Below are 23,704 nucleotides of genomic sequence, written 5' to 3' on the forward strand. Positions count from 1 at the left end.
GCCATAGGATTGGAATCATATAGCATGTTTTTAAATATTCAATTTGCATATGTTTTTATCATGAACACACGCATATACATACATATCATATAGCTCATCATAGAGCGTTGGGAGTTAGAAGCCCTTACTAAACCATCTTTTGTAGAAAACAGGACATGCCAGAATGTCTGCCCCCAAATGCACTGTTAGAGGGCACCTTCATTTACCACCCCATGAGATTCTGAGCATCTGTAACTATACTATGGAGGTAGATTGAGAGGATTTGGGGTTACGTGAATATGATGGAGTCATGGAAAGTTGTTCTCTTTTGATTATTCCACCATCAGGGAGACACTCTTAGTTTAGTTGGTACTCTCTTGTGATTGAAAGGTGTCTAATCTCCCCTTGTAACAAAGTGAGAGCCCGTCTTGAGTTTAGAGCTTTCTTTGTGTGCCAGCAGAGAGAATGGAAAGAATTGCTTTCTTTCTGTGGAATAGCAAGTGATTCTGGTTTGACATAGACGCGATATAATATTTTGTACTAAATACGTTGAAGTAAAAACTGATTAGCTTTAAGTAAAAATATTAAACTGACCAGTGTACAGGTGTGATTTAGAGATGACAACGACCGTGAAGGTCAAGCTTGAGTGACTGAACCTCGATGTCCACAGAGCGATTTGATACATATAAATTAATTCACACCCAGCTGTCAGGAAATACTTCCGGCAAATACCCTCTCATCTGGATCTGCTACTGTTCACTCATCCTCATAGAATGTGTGTTGATGGTTGACATGGAAGTTCTGGGCCTTTGTTCTATGACTAAACTTCATACATTCCAACAAAAGCATCCAAGAAGAGGGCTCTTTCTCCCTTACCTCAAAAATGAAAGAGGTTTGGTAATTGTTCCATAGCCATTATATGTGCTATAATTCTATCCGCTGGTGCTTATTTGATTAGACACCATTTTCCACCTGAGCTAGCAGAGTCTCCCAGGAAAACAGAAATGAACACGAGACATTGCAGGACATGGAGCAGTAAGCGAGCCCTCCCGAGTGGAGGCTGCCAGCTGTAGGATGAGTGGCACCGTGCCAACGCGCGCACCTTTCCGAAGCGGAGGTGGGTGCCGGGGAGGCCCAGATGGTGTTTGGAACACAGAATGCTAAGAGTAAATCAGCAACAGCCACCAAATGGCCACAATGATGCTGAGTACGACTCGAATTAGGTAATGGGCAAACCAAATCCGGTTATTTCTCTGTTTAAAAGGAGTCTGATCTAGGATATTTTTTAAAGCTTTCGCCTGAATCAAGTTGTGGGTCCCGGTGAAGCTTGAGTGACTGAACCTCGATGTCCACAGAAATATATATAGCAAATTAAGCTACATATAAACATATATATAAATATATATATACCTTAATTTGTCATATATATATATATATCGTTGTTGTTGTTGCCAAAGGCTGCATTTATGCAGCACCATCTGAGCTCACGTCCAAGGTCGTCTCATAGCAATCACACTCTCTCCTTTCTTCAGATCACCCAGTTAAAGATCGAGAACAATCCCTTCGCCAAAGGCTTCCGGGGCAGCGACGACATGGAACTGCACAGAATGTCAAGAATGCAAAGGTAAGAACGTGGGTTCCTGAGCTCTCTCCTGTCCACGTGCCCCCTAAACAGCCCGTGTGAGCCACCAGCCACAAGGCGCCTCCCTCCAGCAGCCCACCACGTACAGAGGAGCGTCCTTGAGTCCTATTTACTGATCAGCCTCACATGTGGTTTCCTCCGTCAGGCATCCGGGACAGTGTGTCTGGAAGCGTGGGGGTGGGATGTTCAGAGATCTTGGCCCCCTTCCTCTGCCTAGGGAACGAAAGCTACCATTTGCTCCTCTTCCTTTGCCGTCTCTCTCCTCCTAGCGGAGTCCTCTCTCTCTGCTTCCCCATCAATCACGGCTGATGAATGATTTTCTTTCTGGCAACAGCTCTTGGTCAATGAAAGGGAAGTTAACGACTTGATTTCCTGGGGCTGAAATACAGACAAACTCGACACCACGTGGTGTCCAGGGCACCGGGGGATTGGGAGATGGTGATAAAAATCACTCCATACGTTTACATATCCTGTGGTCGCAGTCGCTGATATGATGAATAGATGGGGCTGTACAAATGTATATAGTGGGAATTTGGCCTGATTTGAAGGGATTGCCAATTTCGTCAAACACTCTCTCTACCTCTTGATATGTTTCCAAAATAAGTTACCAGATGGCAAGAGAATTAGAAATACATCTTGATCCCTTTGACCAAGAAAGTGTGTTTTTTCCCCTTCCCCTTGTGGTGGGTTTCGTGTTTCAAAATAAAATGAGATCATTTAGGAAGCTTTTCCTTATCCTCTCTGGAAGACACAGAAAGGCAGATGGACAAACATGCTCAGTCAGAGGAAGGCACGGGACCGGAGAGAGAAAAATGCCGTAGCAATGTGGTTTGAACGCTAGGTTGCTGCGGAAACTGATCTTAGATAGCAGGCCTCCCAGATCTAATTTTGCATACTTTAAAAAATAAAGGGCAAAAGGGCAAAAGGGCAAAGGATAATTAAAGATGCAGATTTCCAGTTTTAAAAGAAATAAGTCTCGGGATGTCATGTACAACGGGGTTATTGTCAATCATATTATGATAAGCTTTGATGATGGTTATTAGACTTAATGTGCTGGCCACTTGGTTAGGCATATTAGTGTTGACTTTTTGTATATCTGACACTGATGTAATATTGTCTATTAACTGTATTCAGTAAACATAAAAATGTCATTATCTTCACGTGTACACATGGACACTACCCTCAGATCTTCCTGCCGTCATCATTGGTTTTCTTCATGAGCATCGATTAGTACGATGTTTTTTGTAGCTAAACATTTGGCATTAAGCACATCTCCATTTTGAAACTGGAGTTGGATTTAGTCTCTGGTCAGTAGAAAAGTTGACAACAAATACCACATAAAGTTGAGAGGGGTCAAACTCCCCGAGGCTTAGGCTCCGAGGTCGTTTTTATTCCGACCATGTCCAAACTCCCAGCCCCGTCTGCAGGTTCTGCAGGTTCCTGCTGTTCAGGCCGATTGACCATGGACAAAGGTTTGTCTCCAGCAGGGAAGGGTCCAGATTGTGCGGTGGGGACTGGGTTTAGGGCGCCCAGTTCCAGTCTGAGATCTCAGGGTTTTTCAGCTCCCACTTCCTCCCTCCTCCCCACAAACCAAGGTGCTTTGAATCAATGCCTCAAATTTCACTAGTTCCCAGGTCTTGCTGATTCTCCCTTCTTTAAAAAAAAAAAATATATATATATTTTATTGATTTTTTACAGAGAGGAAGGGAGAGAGACAGAGTTAGAAACATTGATGAGAGAGAGTCATCGACCAGCTGCCTCTTGCACGCCCCCTACTGGGGATGTGCCTGCAACCAAGGTACATGCCCTTGACCGGAATCGAACTCAAGACCTTTCAGTCCCCAAGCCGACACTCTATCCACTGAGCCAAACCGGTTTCGGCTGATTCTACCTTCTTAACGTAGCTCAGAATTCTCCTCCCTTTCTCTGTCCAGCCTGTCTATTCTAACCACCACCGCCCCTGCCAGCGCAAGCCTCCTCACTTATTTAGACCTGCTTTCTGCCCTGTTTGCTTCCCAGACATTCTCTGTAGCCGCTGAAGACATCTTTGCAAAGCCAAAGTCAGACTAGGTTACTTCACACCTACAACATCTGGCCTCCCACTGTTTTCAGTGTGACGCCCAGACTGCCTCACGTGATTGACAAGTCGTATGGCCTAGCACTCCCCTTGCTCTGCCTCTCTGCTTCAGCCTCAAACCCACTTCTTTTGGCGACGTTTGTTTCTCTGAACAATACGTTTGGTCTGCCTCAGACTTGTCCCTACCCGTCACTGTTGCCACCTTGTGGCTTTCCCTTCCTCCAGGAATAAAGTGACCAGACGTCCCGCTTTTGGCGGGACAGTCCCGATCCTTAACAATTTGTCCCATGTCCCGCAGCGTTTTAAAAATGTCCCGAAAACCTTATCCAAGAAGCTTCCCCTGGCTGCAGGCTGCGTACTCCCATCTGCCCCTGGGACCCCTCACTGCTTTCCCGGGCCAGGCCTGGCCCCTGCACGTGGGGAGCTGATTGGCAGGTGGGAGGTGCAGGCGTTTGAGCTCAGATGTCAGTGATCCTGGGGACTCTCCCTGAAGTTCCAGCCACGCGGGAAGAGATTTAGGCAGCTGACTCTCCTTCGGTCTGAACGGGCTGTCCTAACCAGCCCCTGGCTGCGGTGGGTTGGGGAGGGTCTGGGTAGGTGACTTTCCTGGTAGGCACTGCAGATGGGGGGCAGGAAGGGGTGGCTGGTAATGGACAAACCTCTCAGCGCAAGAGCCACGTGGGTCTCTGTGGCTGTGTGAGGGGCTGTGCTGGGAACAAGAGGGCTCAGCAGTGACCGGGTGGGGAGCGCACAGGGCCCTGTGCCCCGTTTTCCCTGGACGTGGCCTGTGGGAAGGACAGGGGACTAAGCAGCGTGGCTCCAACAGGAGGCTTTAGAGTCAGACAGACCTGGGTGCATCCTCACTATGCATGTGACCTTGGACAAGCGGAGCCTCAGAGCCCTCAGCTGTGAAGTGGGCACTAGTAAATGTGGCGCTCGCTTTCCAGGTTCTTGGAGGAGTGATATGAGACTGTCTGGGGGGGACTGGTCCAGCCTCAGTAAATATGTCTGACCTGGAGACTCCCCATTGCTCCCAGTTCGCCCTTGTTCAGAGTTTATTCTGAGCGGTGGCCCCTACTCCCAGGTGGCAGCAGGTAGTGACGAGTGTCCCAGGAAGGTGACTGTCCAGAGGCGGCTGGGGGAACAGCCAGGCGGCACGGGCAGGCTCCCTGTTAATCTTCTAATCCTGTTTCCTGTTCCCTGCACACCCTGTGACAGCTGCGGGGAGAAAAGCAGGAGGGGCGAGATTTCCTTCAAGTTCAACAATCGGAAGGAGGGCTGAGCGTGAACTTGAAGTCAGCCCACTCTTGGATTAGCTTGTCCAGCGCCTGGGCACTCACCCCACTACCTCTCTTCACCTAACTCCGTGTTTGGGAGAACACAGACGGCGCCTCAGTGACCTTCCAACGTTCATTTATAGTTTCTAGTTACAGAAGCAGCAAGTGCTTCTATAAAAATGGGAGAGCACGAAGAAGACAGGAAAATCATTTACAATATGCGCCAAGGTTATTCTGAAAGGTCCGTCTGTGGCTTACAAAGCATTTAATCCTGAAATCCAGTATCCCCCAAATCGCAGTGCCCCTCCCTGGTGACAAAGGAGGTGACGGGAGAGGGTCCACAGAAGACAGGAGCGTCAGCCTGACCGCATAGACATTACTTAGAGCGAGAGGAAGGCAGGCGGGAAGGAGAAGAGGAATTAACTTAAGGTTGATTATTTAAGGAAAAATATTAACTAAAAAGCAGTAGGGCTGATTGGGTGAACGTTATCCAGATGCTATGAAAATGGCAGAAATTTGGGAAATGCACCTAAATGCTCATCTACTGAGAAAGGTGTGGGAGCTTCGCGCTGTTTGGAATGGTCTAGACCAGTGGTCGGCAAATCGCGGCTGCCGAGCCACATGCGGCTCTTTGGCCCCTTGAGTGTGGCGTTAGAACCACTTCTTCAAATAGACTCGCCCAGGCTGAAAACCGACTTCTGCGCATGGGCCATGAAGTTTCAATCGCACTGTACATGCATGCCTGCACGTGGTATTTTGTGGAAGAGCCACACTCAAGGGGCCAAAGAGCCACGTGTGGCTCGAGAGCCACGGTTTGCTGACCACTGGTCTAGACTCTGAGTGTTCATAGGACATGGCTTTCTTCCAACTGTGCTGCCCTCGAAGATGCGCTCAGACAGTTGCTGAGGAGCCCAAGATGCCGGGACCAGTGGGGTGGGGGTGGGGGAGATGGGCGCGGATAGACAGACATCTTCACGGAGAGATGGGCCCTAGGCCTTGTAGGGAGAAGGGGATTGGAATCACGTTGGGGAGAAGGGCTGTCTGGTTTGAGCAGAGGAGAAATGGGCAGGGTCAAGAAGCCTTGGGGTGTGGAGTTGGGGTCAGATTCTAAAGATCTCTGCAAGCCACCTGGAGAGGCGCTATGACAGGGTGCCACTGGGGTGCTAGAGGGAGAAGGGACCATGGGAAACAGCATCCGCCCTGCCGTCCAAGCCCTCTTGCAGAAGACTCATTCACTTACTCAGTTTCTAAGCTGTTGATTTGTTACTTGGCTAACACATATTATGAAGTGCCTAGTGTATGCCAGGCACTGGGCTGCAAAGGTGAATCAACTCGCAGGGAACAGGACCCACAGATGTGAAGCCGGCTTTGCAGTTGGGCCCAGACTACCCATGGAGCTCCCTGACTCCCTGGGCCGCTAGGTCCTCACCTGAGAAACGGAGATAATGACGGAGCTCCCTCAGGGTTGCTGCGTGGGAGACATGCCATGAGGCATGTCCTGACTGCAATCCCTCCTCTAGAAGGAAGTCAGAGAGTGCCCGCGTGCTGTAACATGGCCCCGGCAGGCACGGGAGCACTTGGCATGGTGTCTGCCCAGAGTGAAGCTGGACCGGTTAGGCATGAGGGTGGGTCAGTGCCCTGTGAAGCCAGAGGCCAGGCTGGTATGCCCAGGTCACACGGCTGTCATGCAGAGGGCGGCTTCTTTAGGGGGAGCCGATCCCCCTTTCGCCCTCCTCCGCTCACAGCACACCCGGAGTGGGGACAAGACGCAGGTACTTCTCGCTCGGCCTCGCACTGAGTCTGCAGGCCCTTCTGCCCCACACTGTCCCTATGGGGCATCATCGGGGCCAGCAGATGGTGGCTGTGCCCCACCTGGCCTTGGCAGTGTCTTCAGAGCTCCTCACGGAGAACTGAGGTTGCCTGTACATCCTCAGACTTCTTCTGGGCAGCTGGTGCTCTGGGAAAGTGGTCTCCGGAGTGGGGGGACCCTGAGGTTCCGCTGTGGCTGGCCTGGAGTTTGAGCCCCCGAACTAGAGAGCGGTTAGGAACACCTGGAGCCCCTGGTGCCCCGGCTAGCCCGGTCCTGGGACATCCCTACACACCTGCATTGAAATGGACCATTCTCCCAGCCTCCGAGATGCTCACGCTCACCTCCTCCATCTTCTCCCTCTAAGCGGGGTCTCAGACCCCCTTTGAAAATGCAATGAAAGCAAGGGACTCTCCGAAAAACTCAATACCTAAGTACAAAAACCACTGAAAAATTTCCTGGGCTTCATGGGACCCCTAAAAAGTGACGTCCTTCTGAGAGAGCCTTCCCACCTCCTCCAGCCCTTCCTTCCTGATCTTAAATTCATGTCCAGCTCCTCAGTGCAGACGGCTGTTTTTCAAAGGGCAGACTCAGTGCTCTTGTATCTCATGCTTGTGGTTGAAGGTAACCCAAATGCCCCGTAATGAGGACGGGTTTCCAGGTCAGGGTTCCGGAGAGCGCTGTTCTCGGTGTTGCTGCACTGTTGACTAGCCATTGGCTCCCAAGGGCGGCGTGGGCTGATCTCAAACGAGAGAGGCATGCATTTGGGAAGCAGAGCAGCCTCTGTCGTGAAGCTGAGGTTTGTCCTGGGAGTCCATGTTGGCTCATGGCTGTCCCATCGAGGATGAGGATGCTCAGAACAGTCCTCTCCTCCTTTTCCAGTTATCTGCATCACTGTCTCCACCCCACCCCTGCCCAAACATACCTGCTCATCCATCCATCATCCATCCACCCATCCACCCACCCATTCATCCATCCATCCATCCACCCATCCATCATCCATCCATCCATCATCCATCCATCCATCCATCCATCCATCATTTATCCATCCACCCATCATTTATCCATTCATCATCCATCCATCATCCATCCACCCGTCCATCATCCATCAATCCATCCATCCATCTGTCCATCCATTATCCATCCACCCATTAATTCATCTATCCATCTATCCATCCATCCATCTTATTTCTTGATGCATCTCAAACCAAGTTGCAGACCTGCGTACTTCCCATCCCTATAGACTTCGGCATGCCCAGCGTTAACTAGTAGGATTCCATTGTTGTTCACAATGCTTCACTTCAGGTGAAATTTGCACACAGTGAACTGCAAAAACCTCACGTGCACCATTCACGTTCTGACAAGTGCACATACTTGTGCCTATACCCCCCAAGCCTCCATCATCAGACAGCACCCCTACACCCCTGAACTTCCCTCACGCCCCATCCCAGGGAATGCCCGCCTCCGCCTCCCCGCAGAAGCAGCCAGGGTTCTGAGTCTCTTTCACGTTGTAGGGTTCAGTGTAACTGGCATAAGGCTGCTTTTTCTTTGGGAACGCCTGATGTCATTGTTGCACTGCAGAAGGCAAAGATCAGAGTCTCTGGGGGCGGGCTCAGGAGTTGGTATTAAAAAAAAAAAATCCCAGGAGATTACAGGTATGCAGTCAAGTTTGAAACCCTCTCCCCTGGAGAGATTTCCCTCATCTCAGCCCCTCCCACTCTAAGCCCTGAGCCCTAAATGTCTGATACATGGGGGAGGAGGGCTGTTCATAGACCATTCAAAGCCCTTGCAAGATAAGAACTGCTTCAAAATACAGTAATGTGTGATTTATAAGGTGGTGTTTATTGAGCAGTGTGTCCCAAATATATGCCAAGCCTTTCTTTTTTTTCTTCCTCAGCTAAGAATATGTTTTTGTTGATTTTAGAGAGAGGGAGGAAGAGAGGGAGTGAGGGAGGGAGGAAGGAAGGGAGAGAGAGAGAGAGAGAGAGAGAGAGAGAGAGAGAGAGAGAGACAGACAGAGACATTGATGTGAGAGAGAAACATTGATCCATTGCCTCTGGTATGCACCCCAACTGGGGACTGAATCCCAAACCTACTGAGAACCAAGTAACCGAACAAACGTAGACGGGAAGGAGAGCGTGATCATTATCAGCACTGAGCTAAGTCCCACCTGGTGGACCGTCCCGTTCCTCCCATGTCCACACATTACGTCAGAATAGCTTCCCCAAGCGCAGGAGAGTTAATAAATCGCGACAGCTGTGGCGGGCTTGTGGGCCCTTTTAATCGCAGACCGAGTGCTGGCCCGAGGAATCCGGCTCCCCCCAGAACAGGAATGCCACAGTCGCTGGCCTTCCCGCTGCACTGCTTGTTTGAGAAAGGCTGCCAGACACTGAGTAAGCAGCGCAGGGCACAGCACCACCGGCCCTGCGCTCGCCAGCAGCGGCCACCTGCTGCAGTGAAAGGGCCAATTCAGACGCTGCGGTGGAAAGGTTCTCAGGGGCGTTCGTTAGCTGGCGGCACGCTGTGGGTGCAGCTTGGCCCTGGCTCTCAATATTCCCTTGTAACGTTTTACAACCCAGGCCTGGCAACAATGGCGTCATTCATTGCACTCGCTCACGTGGAACAGAATGTGAGAGCCCGGGAGAGGCTGGTCTGCGGGCTCGACACCCAGAGTGAAAAGAGGTGCTCAGGACTCTCGGCGGGTGTCCTGGGAGCCCAGATTAGGCAGAGCGAGTTGGCAGGATGTCGGCGCAGCTGTTGGTACAGCCGAGAGCAGTGGGATTTGACGGTAAACTACTAGTTCCTGACACAGTAGGACCAGCAGCTTGGCCGGGAGAACCTGACATTGCCCGGGTGTAGCCAGTCCCCAACTCTGGTGTCACCAGGAAGTCTTTATCACAGGAGGGCCGTGTTGCCCACGAGGTGGGTGTGAAGGCAGCAATTTCCTATTATCAAGACCTTTAGAATAGCTGTCCCGGGCTGGAGCGCAGCTTTACCTCTTCTTAGCTGTGTCTTCTGGGGCAAGCTGCTGCACATCTCTGCAGCTTAATCTCTTTACCCTAAAGCAAGCATGTCAAACTCAGAGGCTATCACGGGCCAAATAAACAAGGTTTAAGTCTGTGTGGGCCACAAAAAAAGCAAAAGCTTCAATTTTTATAGAAAAGTAGGTTTATTTACTAGAGACATGCTGAATACAAAGGACTGAAATAAATGAGTCACATCGTTAACATAAAATAGAACATTTTGATAAAGATTAATATTTTTTCTTGAACATTAACTTACCAGACACTGAATGACTGCACAATTTAATAAGCGTAATGCAAATAAACCTATTTTTCTTGTTCTCCAAAAGCGAAATATTTCCTGTTGTGCACACCAAACAAATCAGTACAAGACTATTGACGTGGTAATCGGCTGCTAAAATATTCCCTGCTAGTATTAGTGGAGAAATGGTGTGCCTGCGAGTGAGGAGTAGGCTCAAAAAGGAAATGAATGATAGTAATCCATCATTAGTGAACATTGTGGTTTGTTATTAATAATTATGTATAACAGGATATTGCAAAAATTAAGTTACAAAATTATTAAAATGTTTCTCACACACTGTTATACTGGCTGGGCGGCAAAAATATTTGTTGTGGGCCGCATGTAGGCTGCAGGTCGGTCTCGAGTTTGACGTGCTTGCTCTAAAGTAAATCTAATCATACTGATGAAATGGAGTTCTTGTCAGGATCAAATGAGGGAAAGTATATACCGGTACAGTGGCTGGGACATTAGAAGACACTTACAGAACAACATGGATGATGAGGAAGATAAGGACGAGGACGGTAGCAATGATAGTGACGGTGGTGGTGGTGGTGATGGTGGTGATGGTGATGATGTGATGATGGTGGTGGTGGTGGTGGTGGTGGTGATAGTGATGGTGATGATGGTGATGATGATGTGATGGTGGTGGTGGTGGTGGTGGTGATGAAACACCAGCCCTCTGTTGCTGCCCTCCTTTCCAGAAACACAAGGCTTTCCAACTTTCACTTTAATCCTGTGTGCCCTGGATTCTTCAATGATGCTCTCAAGCTGTGGAGGATATAATTTATCTCCTCATCACAAGGATTTGAGAGATTTGGCTGTATTGCTACTAATCATGTTCCTTTGATTGGCCCATTGATGAGCCCAGAGAAAACTGCCCAAATGTTGTCTGGTGGCAGCATTTTTATCCCTTTGCCTCTATTGGCTCGTCCCGATGGAGAAGTCTTCACCTTCACCTTTCTGGGCCTCTGTTTTGACACCTGTCAGATGGGCTTGCAGACATTGTATGTGAGATGTGAGCGATGGGTGGTGGGGAGGATGTTTCAAGCTCGCTGGCAGGAAGCAAGCTGTGAGGGACAAGAGGATATTGGGGTGAAATGGCTGTCCCATTTCTGTGTGTGTTAGTAATCAAAGGCAGGACTTGCCCTTCCCAGACAGTAATTTTGCAATTTGGCCAGAATGTAGAATTCCTCAGAGCCCATTGATACATTCTCTTGTAAACTCCCTCAGCCAATATTTTTGGGAGGTATTTTCTTTAATTAAGAAAAACCCATCTCCATTAAGAACATAAAACTAAGAGAGATTCCCCTCCTCTTGGGGAGCTCCGACAGTCCAGTCCTTCTACTAAGCAGACCCAAATAGAATTGCCAGCAAGATTTGACAGGTTTTATGTTTTATTATTATTATAATTCTTCGTCTTCATTTTCCATGACGTAGCTGGAGCCGCAAAGAGAGAACTATAAAGCTAATTTCATTCCTTTCAGCCTGCGGGCCCCAGGGAGAGATTCTGAGTGGTGTGGCTGTGCAGGATGGCTCCAGCTTTGGTTTGGGATGGCACATGCCACGGGAAAACTGGGCTCAGAGACCCCCGGGTGTCCTGATGGTGTCTGGAGCCTCATGGAAACTTGGCAGACACTGTATGTCCCTGCCAGGCCACTCTGACGTGCTTCCACATGGCAAACAAAGGCAGGACCCAGAGTGGGCTGTTACACCCCTGAGGGGTGGGAGTGGTGAACTCCTAACCCCTGCCCCCCTAACAGCACATTATGTTTTAAATATTGACAGGAGTAATTAGGAGACTGTCTATAAATCATTAAGGGGACTATTGGGTTAGGTGTCAGGTGCTCTCTTTATAGCTTTGTGGCCATGAGCAAGTTGCTTAACTCTCTCCAGGCCTCAGTTTCCTAATCTGTAAAATGGGGACAAGAACACCACCCACTTCCTATGGTCATGGAGAAGATGAAATGGGTCAATGAGGCATCCTTCAGAAATGTGTTAGGTGTAGTGTTTTCTTCCGTGGGAGGACTTCAGGTGTACTCTTCAATTTTAATGGGAAAGGATTTATTTTATCAGCCTTACAGGAACCATAATTAGCATTGCAAGCCCATAATTTCACAGATATTGCTCAGAGTGAGGCTAAACTTCTTTGGATGCAATTTTAATTTTTAAAAAATGCACTCAATTAAACAAGAGTTGGTTCGGGTCATGATAAAAAGCACGACCACGTTTGGGACTGACGGATACAGACTTCTCCTGGAGAAGGGATGCTGAACCTGTGTGGCGCCATGGCCCTCCCTGCCATCCTGGTGAACACCGTGGCTCAGTTCTCAGAATGATATGATTAAATGCATCAATAAAATGCACAGATCGCACAGGAATCCAGTTCTGTTAACAATGACAATAACAATGATGGCTGTCATTGGTTGAGCACTCGTGTGCCCATTATTATTCAGTTTTTCACGGGTATTAAGTCACTTCTCTCCACACCCCTCTGAGCTGGAGATCTGTATTCTATTCATTCGAAAACGAAGGCACGGAGAAGTGAAATATGAAGTCAGTGGTGACAAGTACTGTAGCTCAAAAGGAAATTCTAAGGCACGAAGCAGCAAACTATTCAGATGAGGATAATTTAGGATCATCCCTGACTATTCTAGTGGTCAGCTACCATTCTCGACCCATTTACCTCTCTGTATACAGGTAGAACTATTCACAAACCTAATTGCCTACTGTAGAAGGCATGAAAAGTTAGGGCCCAAATATGTATATCCAAGACATCCGATGTACTTGAGTATAATTGGATCACTTTGCTCAACAAAGACCCCTTTGTTTCTTATTGTGATTTTTCTGGTGGGTTCTTCGGCCCGTGGCTCAGCCAGTGGGGGGAGGGAGGGGCCCGCTGGAGCAGAGCACTGATCGATGCTATTTCCCATCTTCTCTCTTTCAGTAAAGAATATCCCGTGGTTCCCAGGAGCACAGTGAGACAGAAAGTGGCCTCCAACCACAGCCCTTTCAGCAGTGAGCCTCGAGCTCTCTCCACCTCATCCAACCTGGGGTCCCAGTACCAGTGTGAGAATGGTGTGTCCGGACCCTCCCAGGACCTCCTGCCCCCACCCAATCCATACCCCCTGCCCCCGGAGCACGGCCAGATTTACCATTGCACCAAAAGGAAAGGTGAGTGGGCACCCCCTGCCCGATGTGCCTCTTTCTCTACTTCTTTCCCTTCCTTGGGGGAAATAAGTATCCGCAACTACATTTATTTCTTTAAAAAATGCAAACAATACTAACATACATAGAGATTGCAAGAAATTAAAACCAGCCGAAACCGGTTTGGCTCAGTGGATAGGGCATCGACCTGCGGACTGAAAGGTCCCAGGTTCGATTCCGGTCAAGGGCATGTACCTTGGTTGCGGGCACATCCCCAGTAGGGGGTGTGCAGGAGGCAGCTGATTGATGTCTCTTTCTCATCGATGTTTCTAACTCTCTATCCCTCTACCTTCCTCTCTGTTAAGAAATCAATAATATTATATATATATATTTTAAAAGAAAAGAAATTAAAACCATACCAGCACACAGTTGTTCCCCTAATTCTAGCCCCTTCCTTGGGGAGCACTTATTCCAAAGGTCCAGATCTTTTTTACTCATTTACACACACGCACTCACATAACTAAAAACAGTTTTGTTTTTATGTTTAGCAGTTGATATCCAATTGTATGTATTTTGCAAGTTGCATTTTTTGAAACTTCAGAATAGGTTGTAGCTGTGTGAGGCTGGAGTTGCCTCGTTTTTTTTTAAGTGATGAAGCAGAAGTGCTGCCTCAGGAGGAGGAAGTGGGTTTCTGTTGCCTCTCAGCTAGCGGACAGGCGGGCAGCTGCCAGCGTCCCGGAGCATCGCACGCCGTGCTGCTGCGATGGGCCTCACTGGTGTGCTTCTCAGTGCACGGGCCAGGCTTCCTCCCATGGGGTCCTGAGCTCTCCTTTCCTCTCCAGACCAAAACCAGCACAGAGGGAACAAAAGAAAGCACAACTGACTTTCCTTCTTCTTTGCATCCCCTTTTCCCATGTACCGGGCTGGTGTCTGAGACACTCAGAGTGAACTTTGCCCAATAAGAATGGGTGACTCCTCCTCAGCCATTTGAACCCAAAGGGACCAGATTAAGGAAGGGAACCTCTGGTGGCCCGTTTACTTGAGCCAGAATCGAAGGTGATGTGTTGGTGTGGTTGAGCTCAGCATGCTGGAACCATTGCTTGGTGCGAACTGTAGCCGGGACAGTGAGATGGGAAGGCGATGGGGCCAGGGAAACCCAGGCTGGAGCCTCACCACTCCCGCCAGCTTCCTGTGTGACCCCAGCAGGTCTCCCAGCTTTCTGCTTTGTAAATGGCGCTGTTTCCTAAAGCACCCGGTCCTTGTGAGGGCCCAGGAAGTGGTAGCTGTGATGGTGTCAATGGCAGACATCCCTCCAGGAAGTGTGTGCTGGGGTAACGAGAAGGCCGCTCACCCAGGCGAAGGCTGGAGAAAATGGACACAGGGGACGGGGCCATGGAGCCTCATGCTTTGCAGACAACTTTGCCCGTGGTTTGCAGAATCAGACATCTGGGAGGAATCTTACCATTGCCAGTTGCAAATTTTCATGCTTAGGAGCCTGTTACTTAATTCCTGTAGGCCTCATTTATTTTTTTAATCCTCACCTGAGGATTTTTTTTTCATTGATTTTTAGAGAGAGTGAAGAGGAGTGGGGAGAGAGAGAGAGAGAGAGAAACATCAATGTGAAAGAGACGTAGCCACTGATTGCCTCCCACTCCTGCCCGGACCAGGGCCGGGCTTCACACCTGCAACTGAGGTATGTGCCCTGAACTGGGAATCGAACCCATGACCTTTAGTCCATTGGCCGATGCTCCAACCACAGAGCCAAACAGGCCGTGGCACTTCTATGCCTCCTTTAAAAAAGGTCTGCACACAGGGCTGAGGCGGGACCTGTCTCGTAGGCTTGGTGTGGCCATGTTGTGCTGTCAGGCTGCTGTTAGCGCAAGGCTGACTCCTCAGCGCAGGGCCAAGCCACTGTTTTGCTCGCACAGGCCCAGACCCCAGCCTCGAATTAGCTGTTGTATCACAAAGCCCCAGCAGCCAGCACGATGCCTTTGGAAGTCCGGTGCCCGGTGCCTGGCCCTTTAAAAACACACACCTCAGTCATTGGAACCAATGCAAACGATGCTTTGGTGGATTTCTCTGGAGCCGGGGTTACACGAGGAAACTGATGGGGTTGGCTCTGTGACATGTACTCATCTTGCATTTTGAAGGAGGGAAGAGCTGTGTTTGGTCCAAGCCCAGGCTGGGGAGCTGACAGGGGTGAGGCTGGGGGTTCGGATTTACCTGAAGCTCATCCAAGCTATAGGATCTCAAAGGCCTGAACAATATCACCCACCAGGCCTCCTGGCCCGACTCCCAGCAGGTCCGCTGCTGGATGGGCTGCAGACCAGATGCCTGCAGACATGTCTGCATCTTCAGGCATGAGCAGGGTGAAGTGTCTCACGGTGCAGGTTCCTGCCTGGAAACCCTATTTCCTATGACACCTAAGGGTGCCCTGCCTAGGTTCCAGACAGCGACCATCTCAGTAACACTAGTAAGGAGGTGCTTCTATGAACCAATGCACAGGTGGTGAAACTGAGGCTCAGAAAGGTAAAACCACAGGCTGGTGGTTCTCCAAGGCGGAATTTGAACCCACACCAGGTCTGCAGACTGCGCCTGGGCCCCCAACCACCGCACTGTGGTGTCACCTTTGCTGATCGGCCACAACCTCAACATGGCATCCTCCGCTACAAGTTTGCTAGCGAGATTGGGTCAAGCGCACTGATTAGGAGCTCAGCAGGTTTGAATTAGGGAGCTCTGCCTATTAAATTAAGGCCAGACCGAAAGAAGAGGAGGAAGAAGTTGCAAAGAATGAAGGCGCTTTTTTTCGGTCCAGTATTTATAGCAGCATCCTTATAAGTGCATTCCTGGCCGGTGACCCGCTTTCGATCACGGGAGCCGTGGACTCTCACGGGGGATCTGGCGGGATCCCCCCGGGAACGCATATCAGCTTCCGGTGGAGGCCGGCGTTGGTGGCTGGTCCATTGCAAGACAGCGCCATAGTGGACACTTTCCCGCTGTGTAGCCCTGGGCAAGTTGCTTTGACTTTCTGAGCCTCAACTACCTTTTCTGCAAAATGGGGGTAATAATAGTACCCACCCTGTGGGCTTGTTAGGGGATGAAATGAGATCCCCCACATAAAGCGCCCAGAACAGGACCTGACATAGCAAGTGCTCAATGAGCGTTCGCTCCCACCGTCCCGCCCTGATGCAGTTCACTCGTCCCAGGAGATCAGACACCAGGATGACATAATTATATGATTGTTTGGGAGAAATGGCGACCGGGTGCCGTAAAGGAGATACACAAAGTGCTGTGACCATGAAGGGGTATCGGCCTAGGCCCTAGGGGGATCAGGGAAGAGTTTAGCTCTGAGTAGCTGGGTGGGAGAAGAGGGTGTTACTGAGTGTCAGGCACAAAGATGGGTCCACCCCCTCGGGGAGTGGATGACAGGCTGGAACTCGGTGAGGGGAGGGCAGGAGCCAGCAGGCAGCCAGCCCTTGTGAGCCATTTGAAGGACTTCAGTTTTATCCGAACACCAGCGGGCAGCCATTGGAGGGGTTTGAACTGAGCGTGACAGGACGTGGTTTGTTTGGAAGTGTCACTGGGCTGTGATGGGCGGGGCCACAATGAGCGCCAGAGCTCAGGTGAGAGGCGGTTAGGAGCTCGGGAGTGAGCTGATGGTGGCTCAGACCAGGATGTGGGGAGAAGGGCGGGAGATGTAGGTGGAATCAGGATGCAGTGACAGGCTGGAGATAAGAAGGTGAAGAATTACCCCCTTTTCACGGGTGCAGAAACTGAGGCTCAGAGAAGTGGAGTAGCCTGCCCAGTGTCACCCAGCTGGTAAGCGGCCCCGCCCTCCAATCCATCTACACTGCGATCTACACACTGGGTTGCGGGGGACACACCCTGCAGGGCTCTCTTCACCTTTCCAGAAACCTCTGCCCTTCTCACCTCCCTCCGCTCCCAAAGGAAAGCTCCCAGAGACAGGGACATTCCAGCCAGGCGCTGTCTGTCCTGCCTGCCTGAGAGGACAAAAAGCAATTCATCATCAGCCTCCATTGTAAAGTGATAAGGAATCAGTGGAGGTTTCCTTCCAGTTTGGGATTCCCATTAAGTGATAACTCCATGGGTGGCTTTCCCCTGGCCCCGGCCTGCCCCGCGCACTATCTGACTTCCCCTCATTGTCTGTCTCCCTTCCAACGAGCCGGGAGGCCGTGCTATGCAATGTCAAAGGGCCAGGCAGGCCAGAGGGCTCCTTGTGTTTGGGCCCAGCTGTCTCCAAACTATCTGTCCCGATGGATGGAGCCAGGACGGTCTTTTATCACTGCCACTCAACCCAGCCAGGACCCCGGGGCCTGGGAGAGCACTTGTCTGCCTTCCTCCCCCGCACCTTGATACCCTCCCACCCGACTAGCAACCCAAATAAAGATTTCAGGCAAGCCGTTCACTGCACTGGGTTTTCAAAGGGAAGTCAGAGGAGTGAGGGGAAGGGGCATTGAATATAGTAAGTGATTTTGCAGGGTGCATTTTCTCAGTGTGATGTGCCTTTAAGAGCGATTTCATGCGACTTTCTTCACTGGGTCCTCCGTGCTCTTGGAGCCAGAGGACACGTCCTCGCCCATTCTGCGGGGCAAGCAGAGGACTAGGAGGAGGGCTAGGCTGCTGAGGTTAGTGCGGTGCGGGCAGATCTGGGCTGCATCATCAGGTTTACACTGATGGGCACTTACTTTGCGCTGGGCACTGTGCTGGTGCTCGGGAGAGGAGCAGGGTGGCAGAGCCCCGCCCCCATGAAATGTGTTCCACTGGGCGAGGCAGGTAAGCAAGTAAGTAAACCAGTGGCTTCACATAAGGGCTGAGTGAGATATGAGCTGGAGTATTTTGCTTCCTAATCAAGGATAGTCCTACAATAGCATTCCAGTCCTTTCTACTTTAAGCCAAGAGCTAAAATCCACCCACCCTTTTCCGTCCTTCCCTCTTCCCCTCCCTCCCATCTGAACAGCAGTTCCATGAAAGCTGCAAGGCTGGGCTGTCCAGCTGAAAGACACTGTTAGGTGAGTCAGGCCTGGAGATAGCCCCACCTTAGAGTTGCTGAAGGTCACTCAGCCAGGCAGGGGCTGCTCACCACTCTACTCTGGGGCTTGAGCTGAACGAACTCAGTTGCCAAGGGAAATGGCCCATGGGGGATGGCGGCGATATTTGCTCAGTGGGGTTAGCAATTGGGAACGCAGCTGTTTCCCAGCTCCGGGATCCACCCTAATTCCTTCAGGTATTGGATGACCTCCACCGAGCCACCTGCCCAGCCTTCTAAGGGGGAAAAGCCAGTACGCCAGATATTTAGACAGATGAGATTTAAACACTTCCTGTATGTGCAAGCAAGCTAGACTGCTTATTAACAACGCCATTCCTGCATGGAATTCCTGCAATATTGCCATGTACAGTCAAAAACTGAGATTCAAATGGTCCCGGTGGTTCATCCAAGGTCACATAGCCAGCAAGAGCCAGAAACATAACTCTGTGCCCTAAAAATCTGTGTTCTGGATTCATCATTAAAGCCACTTTGCCCAGAATCAATAGCATCCAGACAAATGCAAGGGACCAGGTTCCCCCCGGCACTGGGCAGTGATAGGTGAGCGGAATCCGGAAGAGCTTTCCTGCTCTCGGGGCACAGAGCTGGGCTCAGGACCTCTCTTCCTGCACACCTTTCTGAGACCAAGCTGTGGGCTCAGCTCAACTGGGACTTGACCCGAGACCACAGCCCCTCATCCCCTCACCCTGGAAGGTAAACATGGCTTGGCAGGGAGAGAGACCTTTTGCTGTGGATCGTTTATGGTGGTTCCCAGGAAAAAGGCAGAAACCAAAGCATAGCCCGAAGAAACGAAGATGACATCCAAAGCACTTATCACAACCTGAAGCTTGGACGCTTGCTTCGGAATGTCTTTACAGTGCGGTGAGGTTCTAGAGGAATCTGAGAAGACTCGGGACCCGCTTTCATCAATGAGCCAGTATCGAGCCTTCTTCGGACTCTGCAGCCGATCATTGGGGTATTAAAGACTGGAATGTGTAATTTTACGATTTTCCAAAATGGGCTCCAGCCCTTTTCATATTATTCTATTATTCTTCCTTTTTTTTTTACTTGTAACAAACCTGGAAGTGGATCAGAAACTTGGGAATGGTTAGCTTGCCTTTTTTTTTTTTTTCCCCTCTTGCCAAGGGTACCCTGCAGCTGTACTTGCTATTATTGAAAAGGGGAACGCCCTGGTTAAATGGAAAACCCGAAGGTTCTGATTCCAGCACCAATGGAAACATCCAGATTTATGGGTCTGGGGGAGTGGAAGGAAGAATGGAGGGAGGAAGTGACCAGGACAACAAAGTAGAGTGTCTATAAGACACCAAAGAATGCCCAGTGGAAAGGTGGACAGTGTGGTCATCCTCTTCTGCATGTCTTCAACCTCTGGCTTGGCGTAGACAGACACCTGGAAGGGTGGCTGCCTTTTTCACTTTTTTGAGGACAAATCTTTGAGTGTCTATGATGCAAATAGAGATGTAGGGTGGAACCTGGGCTCCGTCTCTTGGCCGGAGAGCTGTTTTGTAACACAGACCAAGGTCAAAGGATTTATGGTGGGACAAGTGATCGACTTAGAGCTTCCTCTCTGAGAACCACCTCCTAATCATAGGTCAGCATCTGTCCTCACTGCTCAGGGGAGAATGGACAGGGGCCAAGGATGTGTACCAAGAGTAGGGCTATGACCACCTTTGACCACTCCATCTCTAGCAGCTGGCACAGGTCTGGCACTTGGTAGTCAGTCAACATGAACACCTGTTGACTGACTAGGTGAGTGGCATTGGATATTGGAAATCTAGAGAGCCTGAAGCAAGTGTGGCAGAGTCAGTCAGCCCTGGCTTTGATGCCAGCCTCTATCCTTCCCAGCTGCATGACCTTGGGTGGGTCACTTCCCCAGGTAGGAGCCACATGGAGGAATTATTATGAGATTAGAGTCAGGTCACCTAGTAAGTGCTCAATCACCTAGTAAGTCACCTAGTAAGTAAAAGCTATTATTCCCTCCCATCACCGAGTCTGTGTCCTGCCCTTATGTGGAAGGACATCACAGTGAGTGGAAGGTTATCCCAGTATTTTATTTTTCTTCACCAACCCCCTTAAAGACAGAAATATTTCTTAACTCTTATTGATTAGAAAGCAACTGGAAGACAGGAAAGACAATCTCCAGTTTGAGGGTATAAATCCAGCTTAAGAATGAATCTGGGTTGAGGTTTACACTTGGGTAGAAATTCCTCAGGTCTGCTTCCCCTGAAAGAAACACCTGCGGGCGTGTTCTTATACATCGGGTCTGCCACGAGACTGACTGGTGCCCTTGAAGATGTCTCATCGCATTTAATTCTTCGCCATCCAGTGGAGGAAGTATTCTGACTCTGACTCAGAGATGGTGAAAATTAGCCTGAAATGCTGGTGTCCCACAGATATGAAGTGGAAGAGCCATATTCAAACCCAGACACATCTAGACTTCTTGTTGGAGTCTGGATTTAGGGAGTCTTTGAGGCCCTGGAAGTTGTGTGTGTACCCCATTCTCCAAGCTTTGTGTTTCAGTGTATTTTTCTAGGATAGAGCTCTGCACTTTTGTTAGTTCCCAAAAAGGTCCATGACCTTGAAGTGGTCAGAACCATCCCCACTTGCCACACTAGGGAATACTAGTGAACAAAGTGGCTTGCTTCGCAGCAGAATAGTCACACATTAATTTGTACCGACTCAGCAGATATTGACGAGGCACTTGCTTGCATAAGGCTTCAGGAAAGGATTTGGAAATTAATTTATTCGAGCTCCCATCCATTTGTCCACTTGCCCATCCACCCCTCCATCCATCGCACAAATGTTTATTGCGTGTCATTTCTGTACCGCATGGTATTATTAGCAGAGATTTCGGAGGTAGATTACTTGGATTCTGATCCTAGTTGCCCTGCTGCTAAGCCATGTGAGACCTTGGCAAGCTTGTCAACCTCTCTGTGTCTCCTTTCTCACCTCTGGAGAATGCAGGTAGAATAGAATCTGTTTCATAGGGCTTATGAAAGAAAATTTCATCTTTTGTGAAGATGAAATGGGTTGTCTCATGGAGAGTACCTCAAACACTTCATGAGCTGTTTCTACTGTCTGTGTGCTGACTTTATTATTATTTTTGTTACTAGGTGTGAACTGGTGCTGGAAATGCCCTGCCTTTGTGGAATTTACAAGCCGGGGAGGGAAGATAATACATAACTGTAATTCTTATTTATTGAGTGTGTCCTTGTACCAAGTTCTGGACTAATACACATTCTCCCATTTCATTCTCAACAATACCCTATGTTGAAAAGTGCCATTATTAATCTTTATGCTTTGCAGATGAAGACAATGAGTTCAGAAAGGTCTGACTTTGCTTAGAATGTCACAGCCCAAGATCCTCCCCATGACAGTCCACCCCTTTGTATCAGAATGGAGGCCTGGGCTTACAGTCTTAAGAGACTTGATTCTTCAGGCTTTCAGCCAAATGGCTGTCTCTGCCTTGAGTTGTGGGGTGGCTGGTCCCAGCCTCATGGGTTTCTCTCCTCCTCTCTTAGCAGATGAAGAATGCTCCACCGCAGACCATCCCTACAAGAAGCCCTACATGGAGACATCGCCCAGCGAAGAAGACCCGTTCTATCGCCCCAGCTACCCCCAACAGCAGGGCCTGAGTGCCTCCTACAGGACAGAGTCAGCCCAGCGGCAGGCCTGCATGTATGCCAGCTCTGCGCCGCCCAGTGAGCCTGTGCCCAGCCTGGAGGACATCAGCTGCAACACGTGGCCCAGCATGCCTTCCTACAGCAGCTGCACGGTCACCACCGTGCAGCCCATGGACAGGCTACCCTACCAACACTTCTCGGCTCACTTCACTTCGGGGCCTCTGGTCCCCCGGCTGGCTGGCATCGCCAACCACGGCTCCCCCCAGCTCGGGGAGGGGATGTTCCAGCACCAGACCTCCGTGGCCCACCAGCCTGTGGTCAGGCAGTGTGGGCCTCAGACTGGCCTGCAGTCCCCTGGCGGCCTGCAACCATCTGAGTTCCTCTACTCCCATGGCGTGCCAAGGACCCTGTCCCCACACCAGTACCACTCGGTGCATGGGGTTGGCATGGTGCCAGAGTGGAGCGAGAATAGCTAAAGCGAGGCCTGCTTCCTAATAGACATTTGCTAGAGAGAGAGGAGAGAGAGAGAGAGGAGAGAGAGCAGGAGAGAGACAATAGAGAGAGAGAGAGCAGGAGAGAGATGGTAGCCAAGAGAACCCCACGGACAAGGTTTTTCATTTCACCCCACATTTATGCCTGCGCTTGAGACCCCCCTCCCCCAGACTCTGATCTAATCAGTAGCCTGAAATCACAGTTCAAAAAATGTGACTTTGTCATTTCGTCCCAAAACTTAGAGAGAAAAAAAAAGAAAAAAGAACAACAACAAAAAATGAGTCCCATTCCCACCACAACCACCACACTCATCCAGGGGCCACATTCACACCACCTCCGGAGGGCCTCCCAGATTCCTTCTTTTGGTCTCCAGCAAGTCTTGCCTCATCGAGTGTGTTATCCTAATGCAGAGTTGGAGTCTTTTCCTGTCTTGCTGTTAATGTTGACATTGTTATATAATAAATAATAATATATTTTTTTCTTTCAATTTTCTTAATGGGACCCAGTCCCTTACTTTGGGGGAGGTCTGAGGCAAGTTCAAAGTATGTAGCCGAGGAGTTCTCTTCCTCGAAGCCACCCCTAAAACCAAAATTCGCCACCCTCCCCTTGACTAAGAAATGACCTACCTCTGCCATGGGATGTTTTTGAAAAGGTCTCCTCTGTCCCCAGCTTTTTCTGATTGTGTCCTGCCTTCCCCGTCACCAAGGAGCCCAGTTTGCCTCCTAGAGGGGGGGTCAGGATAACCTTGGGCTCCACCTGGCATCATATCTCACTCAGCGCTCCTGTCTTCCCAGCCATCTGTTGCTAAAATGTGGCCTATAGCATCCCAGCCAGAAAGCTTGCTTTGAAAAACTTAAAGAGCCCTGGGTTACACGCAGGCAGAACTGTGATAAGCAAAGGGCAAGCTCCGTGCTGACAAGAGTGGCGAGAAAGCCAAAGTCCATATTCTTCCGGCTACGGAACAAAGCCAGCCCCCAGCCTGCAAACCTCCCCACAGTCCAACTGGACGCCAAAGCCAAAGCCACGACTTCTAAAGAAGAGGCAGCACGTGCTCATCGGTCCTTCTCTCCGACGGAATCGCCCCAATGCCGATACCAAACTGTGGTTATGGAAAGCAGAAAACAGTGTTAAAAAAAAAAAGTGTGTAAGTAAAGCGTTATTGCAGGGTTCTTCAGATGTAATATTTTACTGGTACTATTTATTTATAAATAGGAGTTCTAATTAAGTAATAACATGAAATCCAGCATGGGAGCTGGTCAAGAGCTTTTAATTTTATTGATACTCAAAAACCAAGTTTG

The 23,704-nt window shown here is 49.8% G+C and overlaps 1 protein-coding gene across 6 annotated transcripts in view; it reads left to right on the forward strand.

Annotated features, from left to right (window-relative positions):
• The window catches only part of TBX5 (T-box transcription factor 5), a 40,721-nt gene extending 18,074 nt beyond the window's left edge, over positions 1 to 22,647 (forward strand). For 5 of the 6 annotated variants that reach the window (XM_036449460.2, XM_036449463.2, XM_045585408.1 and 2 more), the window contains exons 7-9: positions 1,512 to 1,603; positions 13,030 to 13,256; positions 21,813 to 22,647. In XM_036449460.2, the coding sequence (XP_036305353.1) occupies positions 1,512 to 1,603; positions 13,030 to 13,256; positions 21,813 to 22,390 (897 nt within the window). In that variant the 3' untranslated portion in view covers positions 22,391 to 22,647. The remainder of the gene's footprint in view (positions 1 to 1,511; positions 1,604 to 13,029; positions 13,257 to 21,812) is intronic. The other variant, XM_036449464.2, reaches the window with a different exon arrangement.
• The last annotated feature ends 1,057 nt before the right edge of the window (positions 22,648 to 23,704 follow it).

Source organism: Pipistrellus kuhlii, unplaced genomic scaffold (assembly GCF_014108245.1).
Source record: "Pipistrellus kuhlii isolate mPipKuh1 unplaced genomic scaffold, mPipKuh1.p scaffold_m20_p_20, whole genome shotgun sequence".
NCBI classification, from domain to species: Eukaryota; Metazoa; Chordata; class Mammalia; order Chiroptera; family Vespertilionidae; genus Pipistrellus; species Pipistrellus kuhlii.